At 40.4% G+C, this 23,287-nt stretch overlaps 2 protein-coding genes across 5 annotated transcripts in view; one reads left to right on the forward strand and one right to left on the reverse strand.

The window, feature by feature from the left end:
• Positions 1-23,287, forward strand: part of mtor (mechanistic target of rapamycin kinase) — a 130,166-nt gene that overhangs the window by 42,575 nt on the left and 64,304 nt on the right. For all 4 annotated transcript variants that reach the window (XM_074642846.1, XM_074642847.1, XM_074642848.1 and 1 more), the window contains exon 28: positions 5-150. In XM_074642846.1, coding sequence (XP_074498947.1) covers positions 5-150 — 146 coding nt within the window. The remainder of the gene's footprint in view (positions 1-4; positions 151-23,287) is intronic.
• angptl7 (angiopoietin-like 7) lies at positions 4,489-11,217 on the reverse strand. The gene is made up of 5 exons (XM_074642851.1): positions 7,347-11,217; positions 6,132-6,232; positions 5,837-6,031; positions 5,385-5,580; positions 4,489-5,280 (listed from the first exon to the last, which is right to left on the reverse strand). The coding sequence occupies exons 1-5, from the start codon at positions 7,705-7,707 to the stop codon at positions 5,108-5,110; spliced, it is 1,026 nt and encodes a 341-aa protein (XP_074498952.1). The 5' UTR covers positions 7,708-11,217; the 3' UTR covers positions 4,489-5,107.

The following is a 23,287-nucleotide window of genomic DNA, read 5'->3' on the forward strand; positions in this document are numbered from 1 at the left end:
CCAGGGCCCTCTGCCCCTCAGAGATGATAACGGCATCGTGCTGCTTGGCGAGAGAGCTGCAAAGTGTCGTGCCTACGCCAAGGCTCTGCACTACAAAGAGCTGGAGTTTCAGAAAGGGCCTTCTCCTCTCATCCTGGAGGCTCTTATCAGGTAGGTGCTCTGAAAACCTCAGAAACAAATCTTTTTTTTTAAATGAGAAAAAAAAACACGGCCTTTATAAACTGTGAGAAGTTGAACTTTCTTCATCACAGGATTCAACTAAAAAAAGCAAGCACACCTTTTTTCTTTACATGAACAGGTCAAATTAAAAATGACATTAACGGTCCGCCTAACTTATTGTTTGGTTGCGTAATTTCTAGGGCTGTCGATCGATTCAAATATTTAATCATGATTAATCGTATGATTGTCCATAGTTAATCGTGATCAATCGCAAATTAGTCTCACTTTTTTATCTGTTCAAAATTTACCTTAAAGGTCAAGGGACCCCTTTGAAAATGGCCATACCAGTTTTTCCTCGCCAAAATTCAGCGTAAATTTGGAGCGTTATTTAGCCTCCTTCGCGACAAGCTAGTATGACATGGTTCCTTAGGTCTTGTAGTTTCATATGATGCCAGTATCTTCACTCTAGCTTTAAAACTGAGCTCGCTACAACCTAAAAATCGCAAGTTGCATTAATGCATTGAAGAAATTAGTTGCATTAAAATGAATTTAGGTTATTATCGTGTTAAATTCGACAACCCTAGTAGTTTCTCCTTTGGTCCAAGTAACAGTTTAACAGTTTTTTTAATTATATATATATATATATAATTAGATTTATAGTAAAGTCAAAGTCTTGGTAACTTTGAGATCCTAACATAATTCAGTGTCAGTGGAAGGTCTCTTCCTGTTGGTGAAGATTCATCCTCGTCACAAAGATTAGGCTTGACAGGTTCCTCTGTGATAAACGGTTATCGCATTAGAAGTTATTGTTTGAAGACAAACATTAAACCGTTCTCTCAAGGTCAATTTTCATTCTAATAAATACACACACACAAAAACTGATATTACACATATCCTCCCATAAGCCTTTGATACCATCTGTCATCTTTTCCATCCCCTATTCTCATCCTTCTTTATTTCTATGCCTTTGGCATGGCGTGGCGAAATCTGTTTTCCAGGCATCTAATTGGACGCTTGCCTCCTTTTCATCTACGAGTGTCTGGACTCGTGTTTCTCAGGGGCCTGTTTTCAATTTCTCAGGAGCCTTGATGATGATGAATGATGGGAGCCGGCACTCTGGTGTTTTCAATATCCCCATCTGGTTCTCACCTCTCCAGGATTTCCCATAAAAGATCTAGAGAGGCTAGTGTGCAAAAAGCACTATGTAAACCCGGCTCTTCTGAGTCGCTGCTGTATTTAAAAAAATTCATATCTGATGCACACCTTTTGATGACGAGGAGGCTTCGTCACCGCTATTTCAGTCCCTGATGAGTCACGGTGTTTGTAGATGAGTGTTCTGTTATTTCGGGGATTGTTTTTGTTCTCTCATATGGAATCCCAGTTAAAATTCAGGGAATTCAATCTGAATAGGTGACATAACTCACACACATTTTATGAGCCGTAACTGTTATAAATAACGTGTGAGGGGTTTTAAGAAAAATCAAAATAATTAGTTTGTGGTTTGAATGTATTCGCAGGCCACATAGCTTTGGATCGAGCCAGGAAAGTGGTCACATTTTCCCCATTTATCTCAACAACAGAGGGACATTGTTAATTGAGCATTTGGCCTACGGTGTTATTGGTACATTATGCAGTGTCTTTAAATTGACCTGGATAAGTCAATTGTTGCGTTTTTATTCAATTTTGTTGAATTTGACAAGCTATGGTAGAATGTGATGATGGGACGAAAGCTATCGCGCGATAGATATTATAAATATCTACGTCTGTAAAAGTAAAATGCTCCTTTTAATTACAGAGTAATGAATTTGGTGGTTCCCTCACCACGGTAGCGACTGGGGCCGGGCATTGTTGCATCTGGACCATGTGCTTATGATAAACGTGTAGCCATAACGTTACCGGGCACTATGGAAATGCTTGGAAATGGAATTTTAAATAAAGTTTAGTACGTTCAGATGTATAGAGGGCTGCAAACTGTTAAGCAAAAGCTCATCTTATGTTAGCCATCCAGAGTGGCTTTTGGGCATTATTTTATTTTACTTCTCAACTGCTCGAATGGACTCAATGTACGAGTAGAAGGAGGGTGTGGAGGACACAATAGCAGGAACACTTGTACAATGTAATGCAACCCAGTAGCCTTACAATGTACTACCTTTGTTAACCTTAGCATGTGATTATCATAAAGTGGGCATGTCTGTAAAGGGGAGACTCGTGGGTACCCATAGAACACATTTTCATTCACATATCTTGAGGTCAGAGGTCAAGGGACCCCTTTGAAAATGGCCTTGCCAGTTTTTCCTCGCCAAAATGTAGCGTAAGTTTGGAGCGTCCATCCTGACAAGCTAGTATGACATGGTTGGTCCCAATGTAGTCTTCCTTAGGTCTTCTAGTTTCTTATGGTACCAATATCTTCACTCTAGTTTTAACGCTGAGCCCGCTACAACCTAAAAATCGCAAGTTGCATTAATGCGTTAAAGAAATTAGTGGCTTTAAAATGAATTTGTGTTAACCCGTTATTGCGTTGACTTTAACAGTCCTAGTTTATATACATTTTAACAGCAGGAAAACAATATAATGCAATTAAGTTCAACAACATCACAAAATGTAGCCTCCAGGATGACGCTTAAAGGCAGGGTTGGTAAAGATTTTAGAAACATTTTTTTTGTTATATTATTTGAAATTCTCGTTACACCCCGACGGCAATCATTAAATCACATGCTGTGACAAAGAAAGAAAGAAAACAACACAATATCTGTGGCTGTCACTGGACTGTAATAACCCGTCCAATCATTTCATCAGGCCGAGTGGACGGGCTACCGGCCTGTCTGTCTGCGCGCACTCTGCCCGTGCACTCATTGCATCGCCGGAGTCTTCCACAAGCTGCTAGCTTGACAGCTGTGAGTGCTAACATGTTAGTCGATCACGTTCATTATGATATGTTTATGTTCATAATGCTAATAGTGGGGGAGTGGCTTTGACGGGAGGCCTGAAGCGACGGACTGTCAGTGTTGCACACTTGGCGACTTTCTCTCTAGATTTAGGGACTTATCGAGCTTGTGCTGCTGGAGCTACTTTCATTTGAAAAGAGTTGGCAACACTGGGCTCGTTTTTTCCTTTTTTAAAAATCCAGTGTACTCTTGCTAGTTTCTCAAGATCGCCCACCCTGCCTTTAAGTTGAATCCACAACTCTGACACTGTCCCTCCCCCCCCCCTCCCCCGCCCTCTGTCCCCCCCCCAGACAATGTAAAGCATATTAACTTCCTAAAGGTTGTATTTGTTGCATTTGTTGCAGAGCTGTTGCAGTGGATAGCGTTACAATTGACTAAACACAGAGTCAGGATGCTTAAGAGTCTCGTTTTATATCAAATCTGCATTCCAGGTGTAAATTAGGTGAACGTAAGATACTGTAATCACAAGGGCCGATTTATAAATACATAATAAATACATTGTGTACACAAATGTGTTTGCTCAGGCTCAACTAAGCCCTTTCAAATATTATAATAACCTTAATACACTATAATCCATTTCCACACCATAGTTTCTATGATTGTTTGGGTTTATTCCTGCTGCAAGGACCTCAGAGGTCACATTCACCTTTACACAATATCTTCGTCAAAAAATAACTGCAGGCCTATTCACTAAAGTTGAACTCCCCAGAAAAGTAACTATAAATTCCATTTGCATTAGTTGGGCTTCCTAAGTGGAGCACGCTAGTCATTGGCATCGTGTTGAGCCGTCAATAGTAACTGACCTCTTATAGTTGCACTTGCACCATCCACCAGTGTTCAAGGTCTGCTTTTGTTGTTGGGGTCACAAGTTTGAATACTTTTAAACCTCGGAATAGAAAGACCGGGTCATTTGTCACCATCCAGACGTCCCCTTTGGGTGTCCTTCATTCCACTGTGGTCATTTCTTGTAAAGGGTAGGGATACATGTCCAGCTTTAATTAGATGTTTACCCTGACTGAATGTGTGTCACCTTGTAAAAGGAAGAGGTTTTCACTGAGCCTGTTTATAGGCAGTGCTCCCTGTCTGCAGGTATTTGAATGCTCTAAGGAATTCTTAGCAAAATGGTGTTATTGTTTTCAAGGTAGTAAACCCAGAACGGCAGAATAGAGTGTGTGTGGTCCTCATTCCTGCGTTTGGCGTACGTGCCTTGGGACCTTTGGTCAGGAGGTCAGTAGATGACCCACGAGGCAGAGGTCGGTGGCTCAAGGCAAATACGTTGCTATTATTGGACACGAACGGACACAATACCTTCCTTTGTGCTCGTCACATTTCAACTGTGAGAGAATAGTGTTGAATTACCCGTTAGAGACGGTTACGCACCTGGTTTCTTTTAAAAAATATGTTTATTTTCTATCACATAAAACAACATAATTACAGAGCTGTACACATTTTACAAATGACACATTTCCATCATCGATGGTTTTAGGGTTTTACAATGAAATGCAGCGTAATTCATAGGAAATACCTTTTGGTGGTTGATCCCATTCCAGCAACTCACAAAGATCCTTTTTGTAATCAGTTCCTACCAGTCCTTAATGGTTTCTACCTGAACCAGACCACACTGTCTTGACTGATTCGTGCTACTACCCATAAATGGCTTGTGTTAACTAAAAAATACATCCTAGTGCTTTCAAGACAAATGAGAGAAGGAATCAAAATCCAGTCACCCAACACGGGCCAGTGGTAAAAGAGCATCTATCGAAGCTTTTTGAAAAATAGAATATTTTACTGATAAATACACAAAATGAACTACAATTTACAATCAAACACGGCAAAAAGACACATTACACATTCATGTGACTGAAACTTAACCAGACCATCTCAAACTACATTTACATTCCTTTCGCAGTCGAAGGAAAGCCACAAAACGGTAGAACAGGTATTAGTGAGATCTCTCAGTATTCATGCGTATGATGTTGGTCCAGGACACACAGCTGAAGCACTTATGGTTGAAAATCCACCGGCCGGACCTTCATCTCCACTTTCTTGAGGGAGTAGTTGGACCCGTGCCAGCCGTACCAATTGATCCCATCTGGGTTCTTTGTTATGTGCTGACCGTAGCGGTAAAAAACGCCATTCAAGTTTGAGTCAGTGCAGCAGTTGTACCAGTAGCCACCTGGAAGGAGATGAAGGAACATAATTAGACTTAATTGGAGGGAAACGTTTACCTGTGACTACTGTAAATGACTACACGGGTTGTTTTCTGCTCCCATAATTTACCTTTGCGCAGGGAGGCACAGTGATCCACACATTTGTCATTGTCCTTGTTCATGGTGCTGAAGTTGGTGTTGTTGTGGTAGCGCAGGGAGTCTCCAGCGTTCCCACTGTAGTTGGCGAGGAAGAGCTTGTAGCTGTTGAGCTCATTAGCCACGGTGAAAAAGCCGTATTCAGCGTAGCGCTTCTCTCCTTCCCAGTCCTGCATCGGAAAACACATATAACGTGATTTAGAGAGGGACATTTATAGAACCTGGTAATACTGGCCCTCATGGTCTCTAATAGTTAGTTTGATTTATTACTAATTTTCTTATGCTCAGTACCCGTAGGAACAAGTTGGTTTTGTGTTCATGCCCGCTTACTTTTAGCTATGAAAGGCTTTGTGCGGTTAAACGTATTCTTGCCCTTTAGTGCCTCAGCCCAAGCTTTTCACAAGTGCCATGCTTTCCAACACGTACCTCCATCTCAATCCTGAGCACACTGGGCTGCCTTGTTAGACGGAAGATGTGGTCATTGCCCAGCCAGAAGTCTCCGCGGATGGATCCAAATCCACTTTTGTACTGCTTCCAGTCACGGTTGAATGATGTCAGGCCGACTTTGCGCCTTTGGATCAGAGTCCAACCACCTCCATTTGTCTCCATATCGCAGAAGACCTGAGAGTATTTACCAAAAGTTAATAGACTGCAGATGCCTCACTGAGCTCCACCAAACAAAGAAAGTACACGCTACACACAACACTGAAGTATAACTCACACTCAGCTCAGGTGTTCCCAGAAACTCGTCTTTAGGCAGTTTGTACTCGCCAGAGATCTTGTAGTTCTTGCCGTACAGGGATGCGCAGTCATATGTGGCATCTGGAAAAAAAAAAAAAAGTATCTCTTCAGTTATGATATAACCATATGCAGTCTCTAAAAATGTGAATGTCATAAATCATAACAGCTTTATGGATATCTGAGTGATTGGGCAGATGAAAAAGTGACCTTTTTACCCCCACCAAAAGCGAAATAGATCAAAATAGAGGGGAATGTGCACAGCATGGCTCTGCTTTTTCACATAGTTGTCCTCTTTTACTCCTGTCGCAGTATGGTGATGCCATTAATAGGGCTATGAGATCACTACGGAGCAGTGAACCCAAAACTTTAAAAAGTCTGTGTGAAAGAAAAAGAGATGGAAACCTTCCACTTCTTCTAATCTTTGCATCCCTTCCTGTTCTGCCCTCCTGTCTCTAATTTACTCCAGTTTTTAAAAAAGGCCTCTCTGTGTTCCCTTTGCCAGTGACATGAATGTGGCCCCGCTAGACCACACAGTTAAGGTATTGAAATAATAAACTACGTCATGCCTGGTTAACCTCTCCGCAGCAGCCAGTGCTGATTAGTGGCGTGTTAAAGTGGAGTTGAATGTCGTAGATGATTTGGCTTTGATGGAGCTCTTTATTGACAGCCCCGCAGATGGGACTCTAGCTCCAAATGAATGCTTTTGACTGCCGTTGGGAGGCTCAGATAAGTGTGTGCACTGTAATCTAGCTCCCAACCAATTCACAGAAGTTTCCTGAGACCCGCCACGAAGCAATGGACAAGGCTGATTATAGTTTTTCACAGCTAAAATAAATATATAGTGGCTTGTGTGCGAAAGAGTTGGCCTATTTGAGGACTGTTTTGAAAAATTCCAGTGAAATGGTGGCTTATGAGCTTTACTCATAAGTTATTTACTCAAGTTTCAGTCATATCTGGAATCTTTGCCACTGATGGGTTAGTTTTACCACGTGTGAACAATTTACAAACTCTCTCCAGGACTATCTTGTTTATGTAAATTGCTTTCATGTGATTAAAATTTAGCAAAAAATAATTGTAAAGCTAAAACTTATTCCTGCAATTTTTTGCGATGTTATGACACCAACCAGCAGCACACAAAACTCTGGTTAGTATGTCGTTTCATTTCCACTCTACGCTACAAAGTGTTGATGCTCACCTGATGAGGTCTGAGTAGCAGACTGCAGGGTTTGCAGCTGCATGATCTCCACACGGTTGTTGATCTCCGAGTACTTGCTCTCCGCCTCCGTGACCCTGGATTCCTGCTGCCGGTTCTGCTTGTCCAGCTCCATTATTTGCCTCACGACGCTCATCAAGTCTGTCTCTTGCTTGCGACTCATCTCCTCGAGGATACTCGTCAGGTTGGCCACCTGGACCTTGAGAGAGCGCACGTCGTCGCAGCACTGAGCCTTGGGCGGCTTCGGAGGTGTCAGTCTCTTCCTGGGATTCTGGGCCCACGTCTCCGCCAGCAGGAGCAGCGTGACCCCCAAAGCCACTACGCTCCAATTCACTTTTGCCATTTTCTATGAAAAAAAAAGTTCAAGATTTTCACAAAGTCTTTTTCAAAAAGTAGACGCTCCCTGTTGAAGGTCTTTGCTGCAAACGAACAAAAAGCTTTGGCTGACCAGTTGAGTTGGAGCTCCTCTTTGACCAGCTGCTCAACCAGGCTCTGTCTTATTTCCTCAGTGAAGCCCTCCTCTGCCTGAACATCTTAAATATTTTGCGTGTGGGTCCTCCCCCTCTCTCTCCTCCCGGTGTGCACCAGTCACCGTGCTGACCCTCTCCAACCTTCAGGGTGGAGGACCTTTCCCATCCCTCCTCCCCCTTGCTCCCCCTCTACCTCTCCCCCCTCTTCTTACTTTCACTCATTCCACAGAGGTTTTGCCCACGTTTCTCCTCTCTTTGTCAGGTGTTTCTGGGCAGTCATGTGTTCTCGCCTCTGCCTGGAAGGGCAACATATGGAGTTGAGGAAACATAACAGAGGCTACTGTCTGAAGTCACGGCACTTCCAGTTACAAGCCACTTTGCACAGTGTGGAAATGCACACTCTTCAAACTGTATTTCTTTTAAAGTTATTTAGCTTCACAGAACATCGTTAGTTGCGACATTTGTTTTAGGCTTTAGAGCCGAGAGTGTAATTTTCTTCTCTGTCTTCACACTTAAATTACCCCTTTAATGACGGATTTTACGATAGCCTCGAGGTTAACCATTTCTTCAGTTAATTCGGTCTTCACATGCCAAGAGTCACTAAGTACTCTTAATTGTAGGTTAAGTGTTCTATTGATGCTACCCTTTTTGGCAGATGTTGAAACAGGCATGTTTTCCACAGAGCCTTTCAGCATCAGATTTCAAAAAGGGTGTTGATACAAGCAAGAAAGGCTCAGTGAAACTGTCAGGATAAAATTAGGCCAAAACACAGTTTCCATTAGGCGGAAAGAATTTGTTCTAGAGAGGACAGGCAAAGTCTGAATATGTGTCTACATGTGTAAAGGCTTAACATTTTGCCATCACACATGAACTGCATTTTTTCTAAAATGGTATACTGTTTCCCAGTGGAGAACCACAGAACAACAGAATGAAGTGATATTCACGTTGCTTTGATGCAGAACAGAAGGCTGCTTGTATTTTCTCCTCTATATTTGAATAATCGACCGTTTGAAAATGATTTAATAGGAACTACAGTAAGTATTGGAAAAGCACAGGAAACACTATATTGGACAAACATCTGAAGCTGAAAAGATTAACAGAAAATTAATCTTTTTTTTAATTTTTTTTTAACCTTTAGTTTATTCAGGGAAGTTTGACTGAGAAATTGTCCATACACTGACAAAAAAAAAAGAGGCAAAATGACTCATTGTGTTCCATCTAGTGATTACTGCTGCTCTTAGTTTTTTGATGTGTATATATACATGAGTGCATATAGAGTTCAAGACTTGCAGTGCATATTGGGAGTCTTTGTTAGTTTATTTAAGTCTGTAGAATTACAACGGTCTTGAAGTTGCGCTGACGATGGTCCTTTAACCGTAACATTCACTTTTTGTCACATTTTTTTCTGGGGTTGTCAATAGATTAACATATTTAATCGCGATTAATCACATGATTGTCCATCGTTAATCGTCATTAATTGCAATTTTTATCCGTTCAAATTGTACCTTTAAGGGAGATTTGTCAAGTATTTAATACTCTTATCAACTTGGGAGTGGGTAAATATGCTGCTTTATGCAAATGTATGTATATATTTATTACTGGAAATCAATTAACAACACAAAACAATGACAAATATTGTCCAGAAACCCTCACAGGTACTGCATTTAGCATTACAAATATGCTCAAATCATAACATGGCAAACTCAAGGCAACAACAGCTGTCAGTGTGTCAGTGTGCTGACTTGACTATGACTTGCCCCCAAACTGCATGTGATTATCATAAAGTGGGCATGTCTGTAAAGGGGAGACTCGTGGGTACCCATAGAACTCATTTACATTCACAAATCTGGAGGTCAGAGGTCAAGGGACCCCTTTGAAAATGGCTATGACAATTTTTCCTCACCAAAGTTTGGCCTAAGTTTGGAGTGTTATTTAACCTCCTTCGCAACAAGCTAGTATGACATGGTTGATACCAATGGATTCTTTAGGTTGTCTAGTTTCATATGATACCAATACCTTCCCTCTGAGCCCGCTACAACCTCCGAAAGATCGACTGCGTTAACGCATTAAAGAAAGCGTTGAAATTAATTTGCGTTAACGCGTCATTATCATAATAACTTTGACAGCCCTAATTTTTTTATATTGTTATTGTTCATCTTTTTGCACATTGAATAAATTGATTCCTTTTCAGCTGACCCGCGCTGACCCACTGAAATTGAATGCAGGTTTGACCTGGGTCACTGTGCCTGTCTGAATTGGGTATAAAGGAGCTCTGTACAGTGGTTAGTAGAAGGTTAAATGGACCAATTCACTTAGTGTTTTAGAAGGAAACACTCATAGGCAAATAAAATGGTCATTGCGGTTGGAGCCAAATTTTAACACCTATAATTATGGAAGATACGAAGTAGCCTTGGTTTGAACCACCATTTCAAATCTCCTGCTGAATGTGGTGCGTTTGTGTGGCTTAATGACAAAATTCCTGCTTTTGGGTCATCTACTCCTGTTAAAATTTTGAACATACCAATCACTGGCTGGGGCGTGAATATAATACCTTTGCAATGTCAGACATCAGAGAGGCCTTTTTTGAATCTCCGGTTTGTGGAATTTCTATCTCATCCCAGCTTCCCTGAGGAGCTGCCAGCCACTGCCAGCTTAGAGGAGACGTCTTTGGAGATTCGGCCAAAGCGGTGGTTGGTCGGTATTGGGGGGGCGTATGCCTAAGGCATAGAGACAACAGATCATGCATGACTTTTATGATACTAAGCTATGTGTGATCATTTGCCGCGCAAAATAGATGAACTGCCATGATGAAGTGCCAGAGTATGCTGTAAATACAGGGAGTTGTGCGTAAGACTAACTGAGACATGGCTGAACCAGGACATTCCTGTCAGTTTTTACTTTAACTTTATGGCTTTTCCCTTCTTCACATGGACACGAACGGAGTGCCTGGAAAAGGCAGCGATTGAGGTGTTTGCACATTTATAGGTGTGAAAAAATGTTGAAGAAATATGTGTGAAACCACAACATTGAACTACTCTGTTCAAGCTTTTAAAGACCAATTTATTTGCCTCAAATCATCTACCCCTCAGGGTTTTTGACCACTTCTAGCGCTATAGAGCAATGTTTTTATCAGTATGTCTGTATCTTGTGTGTGAGCACATGGATGATGCGATACATATTCCTGCAACTAAACATCTATAAGTGAGAATATTTCAGGTTCAGCTGCACACATTTTGGCCATTTCTCTTTAACTTTTTTTGTGTGTGAAATTCCCATAACTTTACGGAAGTGCAGTACTAAATCACTAACCTGTCCCGCCAGATGGTTGGTTACACAGAACCATCTGAGAAGCCGTCATTGGAAACTATTTGGAAAAGGGCGGGCACCTTTAAAAAAATAAAAATAAAAAAAAAATACTTGGCTGCTGATTGGACGAACCATCTGTCAATCAAACTCTTGCAGAAGGCAGTCGGGAGAAGAGCGAAAACATGGGCTTCAGTTTTTTGCTCTTCTTTTAATGAAGAAATACTCTCCAGTTCTGATATAACTGGTGCTATTGCAGCGTCTACGCTAACCTCTTCAGGAGCAAGGTAACTAAATCACTGGAGTACCCCTTTAAACACTATTAGCAATTCGAGACGCATGATAACTCCTACACATTTGTCCATATTTATGCCTTGTCTTGCATTTGAATTTCTTGTCTATGGATTAGGGCTGTCAATCTATTAGAATATTTCATTGTGATAATCGCATGATTTTTTATCTGATCAAAATGTACCTTAAAGGGAGATTTGTCAAGTATTTAATACTCTGTATATCAATTAACAACACAAAACAATGACAAATATTGTCCAGAAAGCCTCACAGGTACTGCATTTAGCATAAAACAATATGCTGCAATCATAACATGGTAAGCCCAAGTTAACGTGTTATTATCGCGCTACTATAAATACACACTACCATGTACTGTACAGGACAGCGTGGGTGTATTGACTAACTAATCCTTAGTCATCTTATTCAGTTATATGAATTTATGTAACCCTTGGCAGCACAAAGCTTGGAGCTGAGGGGCAGATAGTGTTGATGGAATATCACAACTGTGGAGCAAAAATAAAACTTGACACTTAAATCTCCCATCTCACTACGTAATATCACATCACCGGCAGATGCCTTTTTTTTTTTTTTTTTTTTTTAAACCTCAGGCTTTTTGTGTCCCTCCTGCCAAATGTTTGGCAGGCGTCCCTCACTTTTCTTCACTTGGTCAGGCAAACAAATAAGGAAATAGTTTTGTTCGCTCTGCTCAGCATCATCTTTAAGTCATGGAAACTGCGGTTCGGAGCACAAATTCCAAATTATTACATACTTATGAGATGGTCTGTTGTTGCTTTGATGTTTCACAGTGTTGAAACTAAACATTTGGATGTGTACAGCTCTTTTTTTCCCAGGTTTTTTTGCTCCTTGAATGTTGCTGGCTACTTTTTACAACCGGTCACCGCTTTGCAATTTCCCCATTTACTCTTTTTTTTTAATGTTGACATGTGCTTTTAGTTTCCTGGATTTGTTTGATTTGTTAGAGGCATATGGGACTAATAAGTTGTCTTTCTACTAACATAATAGCCTTCATGTTCAGTCTGCGGCAATGTTTTTAATTGTCAAACAAATTCTGAACTCTGGTGAGATCATAAACATGATGCTCCTCTCCATGTCCCCCGTTTGTCAAAAACTACCGACGACAACTCTCCATAATGTTATGGTCAGCCCCAATATTTGTGATTGCAGCAAGTTCAGTCACCACATAATGTTCTCCTGCTTTCCATTGTATTTTAACTAGGGCTGTCAGTCGATTCAAATTTAATCGCGATGAAGCACACATTTTTAATCCGTTCAAAATGTACCTTAAAGGGAGATTTGTCAAGTATTTAATACTCTTATCAACATGGGAGTGGACAAATATGCTGTTTTATGAAAATATATGTATTATTGTAAATCAATTATCAACAGAAAACAATGTCAAATATTGTCCAGAAACCCTCACAGGTACTGCATTTAGCATAAAACATATGCTCAAATCATAACATGGCAAACTGCAGCCCAACAGGCAACAACAGCTGTCAGTGTGTCAGTGTGCTGACTTGACTATGACTTGCCCCAAACTGCATGTGATTATCATAAAGTGGGCATGTCTGTAAAGGGGAGACTCGTGGGTACCCATAGAACACATTTTCATTCACATATCTGGAGGTCAGAGGTCAAGGGACCCCTTTGAAAATGGCCATGCCAGTTTTTCCTCGCAAAAAATTTAGCGCAAGTTTGGAGCGTTATTTAGGTTACCCTCGCTACAACCTAAAAATCACCAGTTGCGTTAATGTGTTAAAGAAATTAGTGGCGTTAAAACGAATTTGCGTTAACGCGCTATTACCACGTTAACTTTGACAGCCCTAATTTTAAAATCTTCCGATGATATGTACCGGAGAGAAACTATTTAAAAGTAATTCAGTTATAAGTATCTTTTTCTCTATGATGTGTTAAATATGATTGATTTACATTAGAAACTAGTTCAAGCTAGTTTCTTACATTTACAACAATCTGAATGTTTGCTCTATTTTTCATCATCATTTCATCACCTTATCTCCTGTCTAAATAATATTTCTTCAGTTGGCATATGTTTCTAACTAATATTGTTACATTAATAATGTCATGTTTGATGGGTAGTGCCTGTTGACCTTCACTTATTGATGTGCGTCAGTCTCTTTGGGAAAAAGGTGGATAATTAGCCTTCCTGGATTTTCTCATTGCTTTAACTGCTCTGTGAGTCACATCTCACTCTCCAACAATGCATCCCAGTGGCATCGCTTTCCTCTGCTCCTGGACTCTGTCAGTTAGATGCTGTTTTATATGTTTAGCATCACGCTGTTTTTTTCCCTTCAAAACAGTTTCTTTAAACAGCGCTCACCCTCTAACTACGTCTCACCAGACTCAGTGTGAAGAATGCACGACTCCTCTTAACATTAGAGGTATTCACTGAACGTTAACCAAAGCCCCCTCTTTATACGACTTCCTCGGGAAGCCCACACGTTTCATTGAACAGATTCTTTCCTTTTCCCTATAAGACAAGCTGGACACCCGCTGTGCTAATTACAGCAGTCATCTATCTTTGATAAGTGCGAGCTGACAAAACAAAGTGTTTTTCATCAGAATGTTCCCACAGACAGCTTTTGTGTCCCCAAACACACTGGAAAAACGTTTTGTAATCAAACGGTGACCACCGGGGCAAAGCTGTCAGCGGAGCACTCATGGGTTCAATTACAGGAAAGGCAGGAGGTGAAGGCAGGAGCCAGTAGATTCCAGGGCTTCTATCTCAAAACTTTGAATTACATAATCTTTATTAACCATAACCTTTTCCACCTGTCAGCTCTGTCCACGCACAAGATCCTCACAATTGTACAAATTGTATCGCTTTGCTTTATTGGAGGTATTATATTTTGTGGTGGTTACATTCAGTATTTTGTGAATCATTAATGTATCCTGTGTTTAGATGAACAAATCATATCAAAGGATGGAAATGGATTCACTAAAGCTGGGCAATATGACGATATATATCATTAAAACGATATAAAAATGTCCATCATTTACTGTATAATTAGTTAGGGCTGTCAATCAATTAACATATTTAATCACTACTAATCCCATGATTGTAAATGATTAATTGCGATTAAGCGCAAATCATTCGCACATTGTAATCTTACTAATTTGGGCTGTCAGTCGGTTAAAATGTTTAATCGCGATTAATCGCATGATCAACCATAGTTAATCGCGAATAATCACATTTTTTATCTGTTCAAAATGTACCTTAAAAGGAGATTTGTCAAGTGTTTAATACTCTTATCAACATGGGAGTGGGCAAATATGCTTGCTTTATGCAAATGTATGTATATATTTATGATTAGAAATCAATTAACAACACAAAACAATGACAGATATTGTCCAAAACCCCTCACAGGTACTGCATTTAGCATACAAAATATGCTCAAATCATAACATGGTAAACAGCTGTCAGTGTGTCAGTGTGCTGACTTGACTATGACTTTCCCCCAAACTGCATGTGATTATCATAAAGTGGGCATGTCTGTAAAGGGGACACTCGTGGGTACCCATAGAACCCATTTTCATTCACATATCTTGAGGTCAGAGGTCAAGGGACCCCTTTGGAAATGGCCATGCCAGTTTTTCCTCACCAAAATTTTAGCGTGAGTTTGGAACATTATTTAGCCTCTTTCACAACAAACTATTATGACATGTTGGTACCAATGGATTCCCTTAGGTATTATAGTTTCATGTGATACCAGTATCTTCACTCTGGCTTTAAAACTGAACCCGCTACAACCTAAAAATCACCAGTTGCGTTAATGTGTTAAAGAAATTAGTGCCGTTAAAATGAATTTGCGTTAACGTGTTATTATCGCGTTAACTTTGACAGCCCTAGTTTTTCTTAATACCAACCAGTCTGACATGAATTGTCAAACACTGGCTGAACACATGTTCACTGTCAGGCATCATACAGAGTTTGTGTGTGAAAGTTGTACACAAAGAGGAGCAGGGAGGTCTATGCATGTCAAGGAAAACGTAAACATACAGGACATGTTTGAAGCCTTCCTCCGTTTTATGAAACAGAGCAGCGAGAGTACAATCTGAACAGCTATAGACTCTTCATGGGTTGGTTATTATACTAATCATCTCGCGGCAACAGACCATTGCAAGATGTTCTAACTTCTGTCTTTATTATTCTTGCCATAAGGGCATGCCAGTTTTTCCTCGCCAAATTTGTATGTAAGTTTGGAGCGTTATTTATCCTCCTTCACGACAAGCTGGTATGACATGGTTGGTACCAATGGATTCCTTATTTCTAGTTTCATATAATACCGGTATCTTCACTCTAGCTAGTTAAAAAACTGAGCCCACTACAACCTAAAAATTGCCACTTAAATTAATGCGTTAAAGAAATTAGTGACGTTGAATCAAATGTGCGTTATTGCGTTAACTTTGACAGCCCTAATTTAATTTTTCTGTATTGTTTCTATCAAGATAGAGGCTAGGCCTATATTTCTTTTTCTCTATAATTTCACTTAAAACGTTCATGTTGATTTTGCACTCAGGTTTTTAAAATGAGAAAATACTGCGTACTTCTTCATTTGTTAGGTATTTAATTCACACAAGAGTCTACAAAATAGGCCTTACCATGTGGCGATTTATTTATTTATTTAATTTCCAGAAAACGAGCTATATCGTGATATATATCGTTATCGAGATATGGAATGACCTATATTGAGATTGAAGATTTTGGCCATATCGCCCAGCCCCACTGTGATTCATTTTCTGATTATTTCATTTGAAGTACCATATTGTTTTTTAATATGAGAAAGCAACCAGGTTTGCTGGTTTTATTTTACATTATAGAACAGATACTTTTGGTATAGGTAATTATTTACTCTAGCTTAATTCTTAGCATTGTTTTAACTGAAATAGAAATGACATGCCTGACATCTCCTAAAGCTGTACCAAGGGATGGATATTACCTTCATTTTTGACAACTAAGGCAAGTAGCTGAGTTACCATGGATTTGAATCTCAGAATAATACAATGGATAATGATCTGCACTCGGTTAAACCTGGTCACGTATAGGGCTGAAATAAATGGTTCCATATTTTCCATAATGAAGGAGACTGTATGCACCGGCGTTTCCAGCTCTTAGGCAGACTTCATGCCCTGGCAGACAACCGAGAGGTCTGGTGGCTTAAGCTGGTGATGGCTACCAGGTGGCGTCTGTTGTGGCACAAAGTATGCAGGTCAGGCAGTGGCCATCTGCTCGCCACCGTTACAAACCAGTACAGCGGGGACAAACAGTACTGGAGGGAATGGATTAGCCACTATTCCTTTAGAACAGCTTTGTGTAAGCACAGTTGGCCACGTGGCACTTCTTCAGAGAGACATTTCGTGACACTGGGATGTACAAATTGTTATGTCACGGGACAGAAAACAAAAACCACTTGTGCCATCATAAGGGATTCCCTTGTTTTTTTTTGCTAAAGATTAAAGGAGAACTCAACCTGGACCCCATTTCCCCATGTTTTTGTGTCTAAGTGACTAATGGGGACAACAATTGATGAAATTGGTCCAGTATTTAGGGAGAACGCTGTAACCGGCAGTTGCGAAAATGAGCTGTGAGATCAATGAGCAGCGTCAATGTAACGTTACGTTCACTAAAACTGCATCTTTTTGCCACTGACAGGCTCAGATTGTTATACGTGTTTAACAGCATTATGGAAAGGACTCTACAGAGAAAATAAAATGTTTTCTTTACTTTTTGCTTGATCTGGTCTGTTTGTATTGTGTCCAAGTCCCGCTCAAGGAGAAGTCTCGTTGTGAAATCTGAATATCTGAATGGACCTTTTTCAAACTTGACAACATAAACATTCAAAATGGGCCCCTTTGTATTTTCTGTTGCAATGTTTGTTACGTTTTGTTACGTTTCCAACGTGGATGTATTCCACTATTCCACCACTGTCTTCTGACAACACGTCGGCAAAATCGCGATTTCAGAACAAGACTTCTCCTTGAGCAGGACTCTTTCCATAATGTCAGGCACTTATAATGATAATCAGAGCCTGTCATGACAAAAAAAAAGCTCTTTTAGTGGACATAAATGACAGTGCCAGCTTGCCCCAATAGCACCATATAGAGTGGTGCAGAGACATATTTTTATAGGCCAAACAAGAAGTTAGAATCACAGTGATTCCCTTGACAAAAGCCATGGGGATTTTTTCCATTGGATTTTGAATTATTGAAGGAAATAAGCTCTGTGGCAAACAAAAGTTTATGATACTTACACATTTTGTTCACGTTAAACACGTTAAAATCTATTTAGCTGTTGTTAACCACAGACCTTATTTCAGGCATCTAACTAAAAATCCATTAAAAAAAACCCATTGACTTCCAGACGAGGGAACCGGAAGTGCTAAAAGGCGAACTCATTTCACGGTTTTAGGACTCATTCCTGAAGCACCGTATTGCAGTCCATGAGCAGTTGATGTCTACAGTGCTCTCCTTCAATACAGGACCAATTTCAGAAATTGTTGTCGCTATTAGTCAGTTTGCCACAAAAACATGGGAAAAAGAGGCCCAGGTTTAAAAAATACTGAAGTTAACCGTTAAGTGTTTTAGCTTTGTGAGTATGAGACTGATCTCAGGCATTTAATGAGGTCTAATTAAAGTAAGCGAATATGCAAAAACTGTGACTTTTAATAAATTTGAACACAGTGGAACTAGTATAAGTATAAATATTAAATATAAATGCTATCTGATATTTTGCTGCTTTATGACTCTGATGTAATCCATTTGTTTAAATGAGACATCTGCACCTGCTGCATGTTTCCATTGTTTAGGAGAAAAATCTAATTATAGGATGAGTCAATGACAACAGTACAAAGCAAAATAAATATATCAAAGAACTGGCATCTTTCATTGGAAATTTTTAATGGAAAATTTCATTGAAAACATAGTCAATACGTCGCGCGCGGAAACTCAAGTCTTTCCAAAACACATAGCATACGGATCTCTTTGTCCACATAGCAACGGCAGCATTCCAATGAGGTAGTTGTCGGGATATTTTTTTTTTGTGGGGGGGTCCACTGGAGACGCTTTGTTGTGATGGTCTTTTGACCTGAAGGTGAGGAGCCCAGGAGACACATTCTGCAGTGGTGTCCCAGTGTGGTGTAAACATGGGTGGAATGGTTTCTCCAGCTAATGTCTCAATGGCCCCCTAACACGCTTAGCTTCCTTGAGGAAAAACACAAAACAGAAAAATGTTGGGAAATCATGCAATACATGGTCGACCTGTTTTCTCTATGTAAACCATTTCAACAGGGACATTTCTTTAATTTTCCATTATTTGCAATACCCTTGTTAAAAATCTGTTCATAACGTGTTATTTGCCCTTTTGGTCTGTACATTGCCACGTTCCAAAGATCTAAGCTTTATGATGAGCTTCACTGAGAGCTGATTTTGGTCATTTCGAAGAAATTGTTTCAAGTCAAGGGATACTAAGTGTTTCCCCATGCTGCGGCATCTGCTCGGTGATGAAACAACCACCTTTTTGTCTTGACGTTCTTTGGAGAAATGAGAGACAAAGGGCTAGTCAGTGTCAGAGATGAGTTCAACCCCTCCTTTAGCCACACATCCCAGGGCAATCTGGAAGGAAGCGGGTGAGGTAACCACTTCCTATCCTAACTCATGCAGTGATGCACTGCTCTTTCTTAGAACACACAGAGGCCAATCTGTGTTCAATAATGACAACATGTCGCTCATTATTTCCATAGAAGCTATGCACATGCCAGATCTTGGAAGATTCATGTTGTGTTCATGTATTACAAGTTTAAGATTTAGGTTTTCATTTTAGATGGTGTTGAATGACACAGTTCAGATATGATGTCTGTTGGAGCGTTGGTTATGTCACAACACTTCTGAAAGCACCATATCTTTGGTCTTCAAACAGTTTAAGATAATTCTGTTGTTTGGCTTTTAAAGTTTTAGACTCTCAGAAGCAAAAGCTAAGATGTAGGATGTCAGTATCAAGCAGCAGTATTGTTTAGATAACTAGTTTGTTCATATTTGGTAGGATTGTGCAATTAATCGAAAATAAATTAAATTTACGATTTTGGCTTCCAATGATTATGAAAACAAGATAATCAACATAAAGATTATTGTGCCGCATTCCGTTTCGCAATGGTGCTCTCGTTTTGTCGTGTGTTATAAATCTAGCGCACCCCTTTCCTTTACGGCGCTGTGCATTCGCCCCGTTCGGCGGTTCAGGGATGGCCACTCGGTGTGGGAGGATCCCCTTATGGGAACTCTCCCCGGCGCTGGCTGGCCCCCGTCGGGCGTATTTCCTCCGTGGTGGTGCGCCGCGACTGGCTCTATGTCGGCTTGGAAAGGCCCGTGGTGAAGGTGTCGCTTTACAGCACCCCTCACCCGGACCTCGCCGCTTAGTGCTCGCTGCGCCATCTCTACCTGCGGGGAGGGATGGAGCTCCCTGCTCCCGGCGCGACTGTCAATGGGGATGTCTGCTATGCTTTTGTTTGCCGTAATCATCACCATTTATATTTATACAACCAATGTGTTCATGATTAAATTGTAGGGCTGGGCAATATATAGATATTATATCGATATTGTGATATGACACTAGATATCGTCTCAGATTTTGGATATTGTAATATGGCATAATATGGTTGTCTTTTCCTGGTTTTAAAGGCTGCATTACAGTAAAGTGATTTGATTTTCGGAACTTACCAGACTGTTCTAGCTGTTCTATTTACAAATTTAGTCATTATATCCACATTACTGATGATTATTTATCAAAAGTATCATTGTGCAAATATTTTGGAAAAGCACCAATGGTCAACCCTACAACATCTTTGCAATATTGTTTAAACAATTTCTTTTACAATTTGGTCAAAAATATTGTGATATTTGATTTCCTCCATATCGCCCAGCCCTATTAAATTGTTTGGTAGGGCACAAAGTTATTCATGAATCTAGCTTCTTAATTTTGCTCTCAAAGATTTTTGCCATATTGAGCAGCCCTAATATATTTGGATACTTGAACATGTGTTACTTTGTCTATTATTATTTTCTCTCTTTCTACTTTATTTTCATTGCCTTCACTGTCTTTTCAAATATTTAAATTCATTGCCGTTGGTAAAAACTGTTGATTTATCTCTGGGTTATAGAAATAAATCTGCCTGGCCGTGGCCTGCCGTCATTCATCATCTGGTTCACGGGTCAACAGTCAGTAGTACGGTATCATTTTCTTTCAAAGCTCCGTCATGCTGCTAAAAAAATATCCAGCTGAAAAAATAGGAATCTTTTGGGCCCATTAATGTCAATCATTTTCTAATTGCCCATGACTGATGTCTGAGTGGGATTGTCGGTGCAACTTGTTCTAGACAGAGAAGGAAAACAAAGCTAGTTCATGCTACATTGGTCACTGTGATACAATGAACAAAGGAGAAGAGTTTTAGAAAAAAACATCTTAATATTATTTTATTTTTGGGAAGTCCTTCAATCTAGCAAAAATGCAATAGTTGCAACACTTAATTAAGCGGTGTTCAAGGTATGTTTTTGTAGAGGTTTGCATTCTTGAACGGCAGGAGGGAGAACAGGCCGTGAGAAGGGTGGTGAGGGTCCTTAATGATGGAGGAAGCCCTGCGAATGCAGCGCTGCTGGTAGATCTCCATCAGGAAAGGGAGAGAGGGGCACCAATGATTCTGCTGGCTTGTCTTCACAATCCCGTTTAGCTGCCGTTGTTCGTATGCCCTGCAGCTCCCAAACCAGGAAGTGAAGCTGTATGTCAGGATGCTTTCAATGGTGCCCCTGTAGAAGGTGGTGAGGTGAGGAGTGGGAAGACCAGTTGGGACTTGACTTGGGACTTGAGTCATAGACTTGAGACTTACTTGTGACTTGCAAAACAATGATTTGGTCCCACCTCTGGTAGCCTATACCCAGTGACATGTCACCATGTCAGGGAATTTAAACTACTGCTTGCATTCTGAGGATATATATATAGACACATGTATATATTACATGGGATTTATTGTTTCTTTTAGCGTGGTATCGAATTTGGTATCGAGAATTGTGGAAATTCACTGGTATTGGTATGGACTCCTAGATTTCTGGTACTGTGACGTCTCTACGAGGCCGCAAAGGCGGACGAGTGGGCTTGAACATGTTTAGTAGTCTCATTTAGCCACTTGTTAGCAACCGCCATTTTTAGACACATAAAGGCTTCATAATTCACGAGTGGGATATTTATTGATGTATTTTATGTCGTGGAACAAAACGTTAAAATCTCTTCAGCTTGTGTTAACCACAGACCTTTTTTCAGGCATCTAACTAAAAACTAATCTTAAAAACCCATTGACTTCCTGACGAGTGAACCGGAAGTGCTAAAACTCATTTCCAGGTTTTGGGACTCATTCCTGTAGCACTCTATTGTTTTGTAAAACAGGTTCTCCATCTAGGTCCTCCGTAGCGACTCCCACTGCTTGACATGTGTTCTCGTAAACATGAGGTCATCTCGGACGGGGTGTTTATTTCCTTTTAATTTCTCAAAATGGCCTTCTCATGCACTTGGGGCCTTGGGGTGTGTTTTGTTAAGCAGCATAGTGAGTGTTGTCAGCAAAGTTGTAGCGTCACGCGTTTCTCATCTGTAGTCTGCTCGGACAAGGCCTGTGCAATGGAAAGAACTCCCCCCAAGGTGCTAGACAGTTGGGTTCATTCTGCCTGGGAATATTGCTGATTGCATTTTGGCTGCCCCACCAATGAACGGTTCTTTAGGCACAAAGGCCAAAGAAGTGTCAGACAGCTAGTGTCACTTTTCCATTTCTGCTGCAGTGGAGCAAGCGTACGGCTCAGCGGTGTGAAAGATCTGCCGCTTGGACCGGCGAATCAGTTGCCGTTTGTCACACATCAGTTGTCACATGTAAGGACTCGGCCTACTAGACGTCGTCTAAATTTACGCCTCCAGCAACTTTCAACCAAATCAAACCATGAACCAAACATTTTATAATGTATACCGGCAGCTTTTTCTCTCTTGTAAATGATTAAACTAACTTCTTGCTCAACTCCACTAGTGGATCAGCTCCAGCTCCAAGCTTCTCCTTCATGGCCATTTCAACAACCTGGTCCTTACATACATTTCTTCCTAAGTCACATGTTGTCTATGTTTGGGATTTCACATTGTGATTTTTTTTCATATTTAAAGGGATATTTTGGGTGTTTTGAAGTGGGGTTGTATGAGGTACTTATCCATAGTCCGTGTGTTACCTACAGTAGATAGCAGTCGGCGCGGCCCCAGCTTGAAGAAGCAGACAGGAGTACCGACAGCGGAGCAAAGCAATGTACTTTTGTGGACTTTTGTGTCTGTTTCTCTAAACTGGGGGCGTGCCAACTGCCATCTACTGTAGGTAATACACTGACTATAGATAAGTAGCTCATACTACCCCACTTCAAAACACCCAGACTATCCCTAAAACCTTTACATATGGTTACATTTTTGTATGTATTTGAATTGAATGTTTTTTATAAAAAAAAATTCCATGCTTCAACAATCACTAAGTTTGGTAATTTGCAGCTTCCACCTCATGAGAGTCCTGCGGGACAGGTGTCTGTATACAGTACACCTGTCTTCAGTGGTGAATCGGTGTACTTACATTGTATGCCTGTTGATAACCTTTGCCAATATTATACAGTATGTATAATACGTTTTTAAGAAATATCTGAACTTAAAAATTTGTTTACAGCATTAAAAGTTAAAAAAAAAAGCCCAAAGTGAATCAATTCAATAGACCTTGATTCAGCTTCTCCTTGAACAGTGTTTAGATAGCCATTCCCAAGTTATTA

Source organism: Sebastes fasciatus, chromosome 8, assembly GCF_043250625.1.
Source record: "Sebastes fasciatus isolate fSebFas1 chromosome 8, fSebFas1.pri, whole genome shotgun sequence".
Classification (NCBI taxonomy): Eukaryota; Metazoa; Chordata; class Actinopteri; order Perciformes; family Sebastidae; genus Sebastes; species Sebastes fasciatus.

What these genes read in the sequence shown, in the direction of transcription:
- angptl7 (XM_074642851.1), bottom strand. Translation starts at nt 7,707, where the DNA reads ATGGCAAAAGTGAATTGGAGCGTAGTGGCTTTGGGGGTCACGCTGCTC. An exon ending in TGGGAACACCTGAGCTGAGT is followed by an intron (nt 6,032 to 6,131) that starts GTGAGTTATACT and finishes AAATACTCTCAG; the next exon opens with GTCTTCTGCGATATGGAGAC. An exon ending in TGCTCAGGATTGAGATGGAG is followed by an intron (nt 5,581 to 5,836) that starts GTACGTGTTGGA and finishes TTTCCGATGCAG; the next exon opens with GACTGGGAAGGAGAGAAGCG.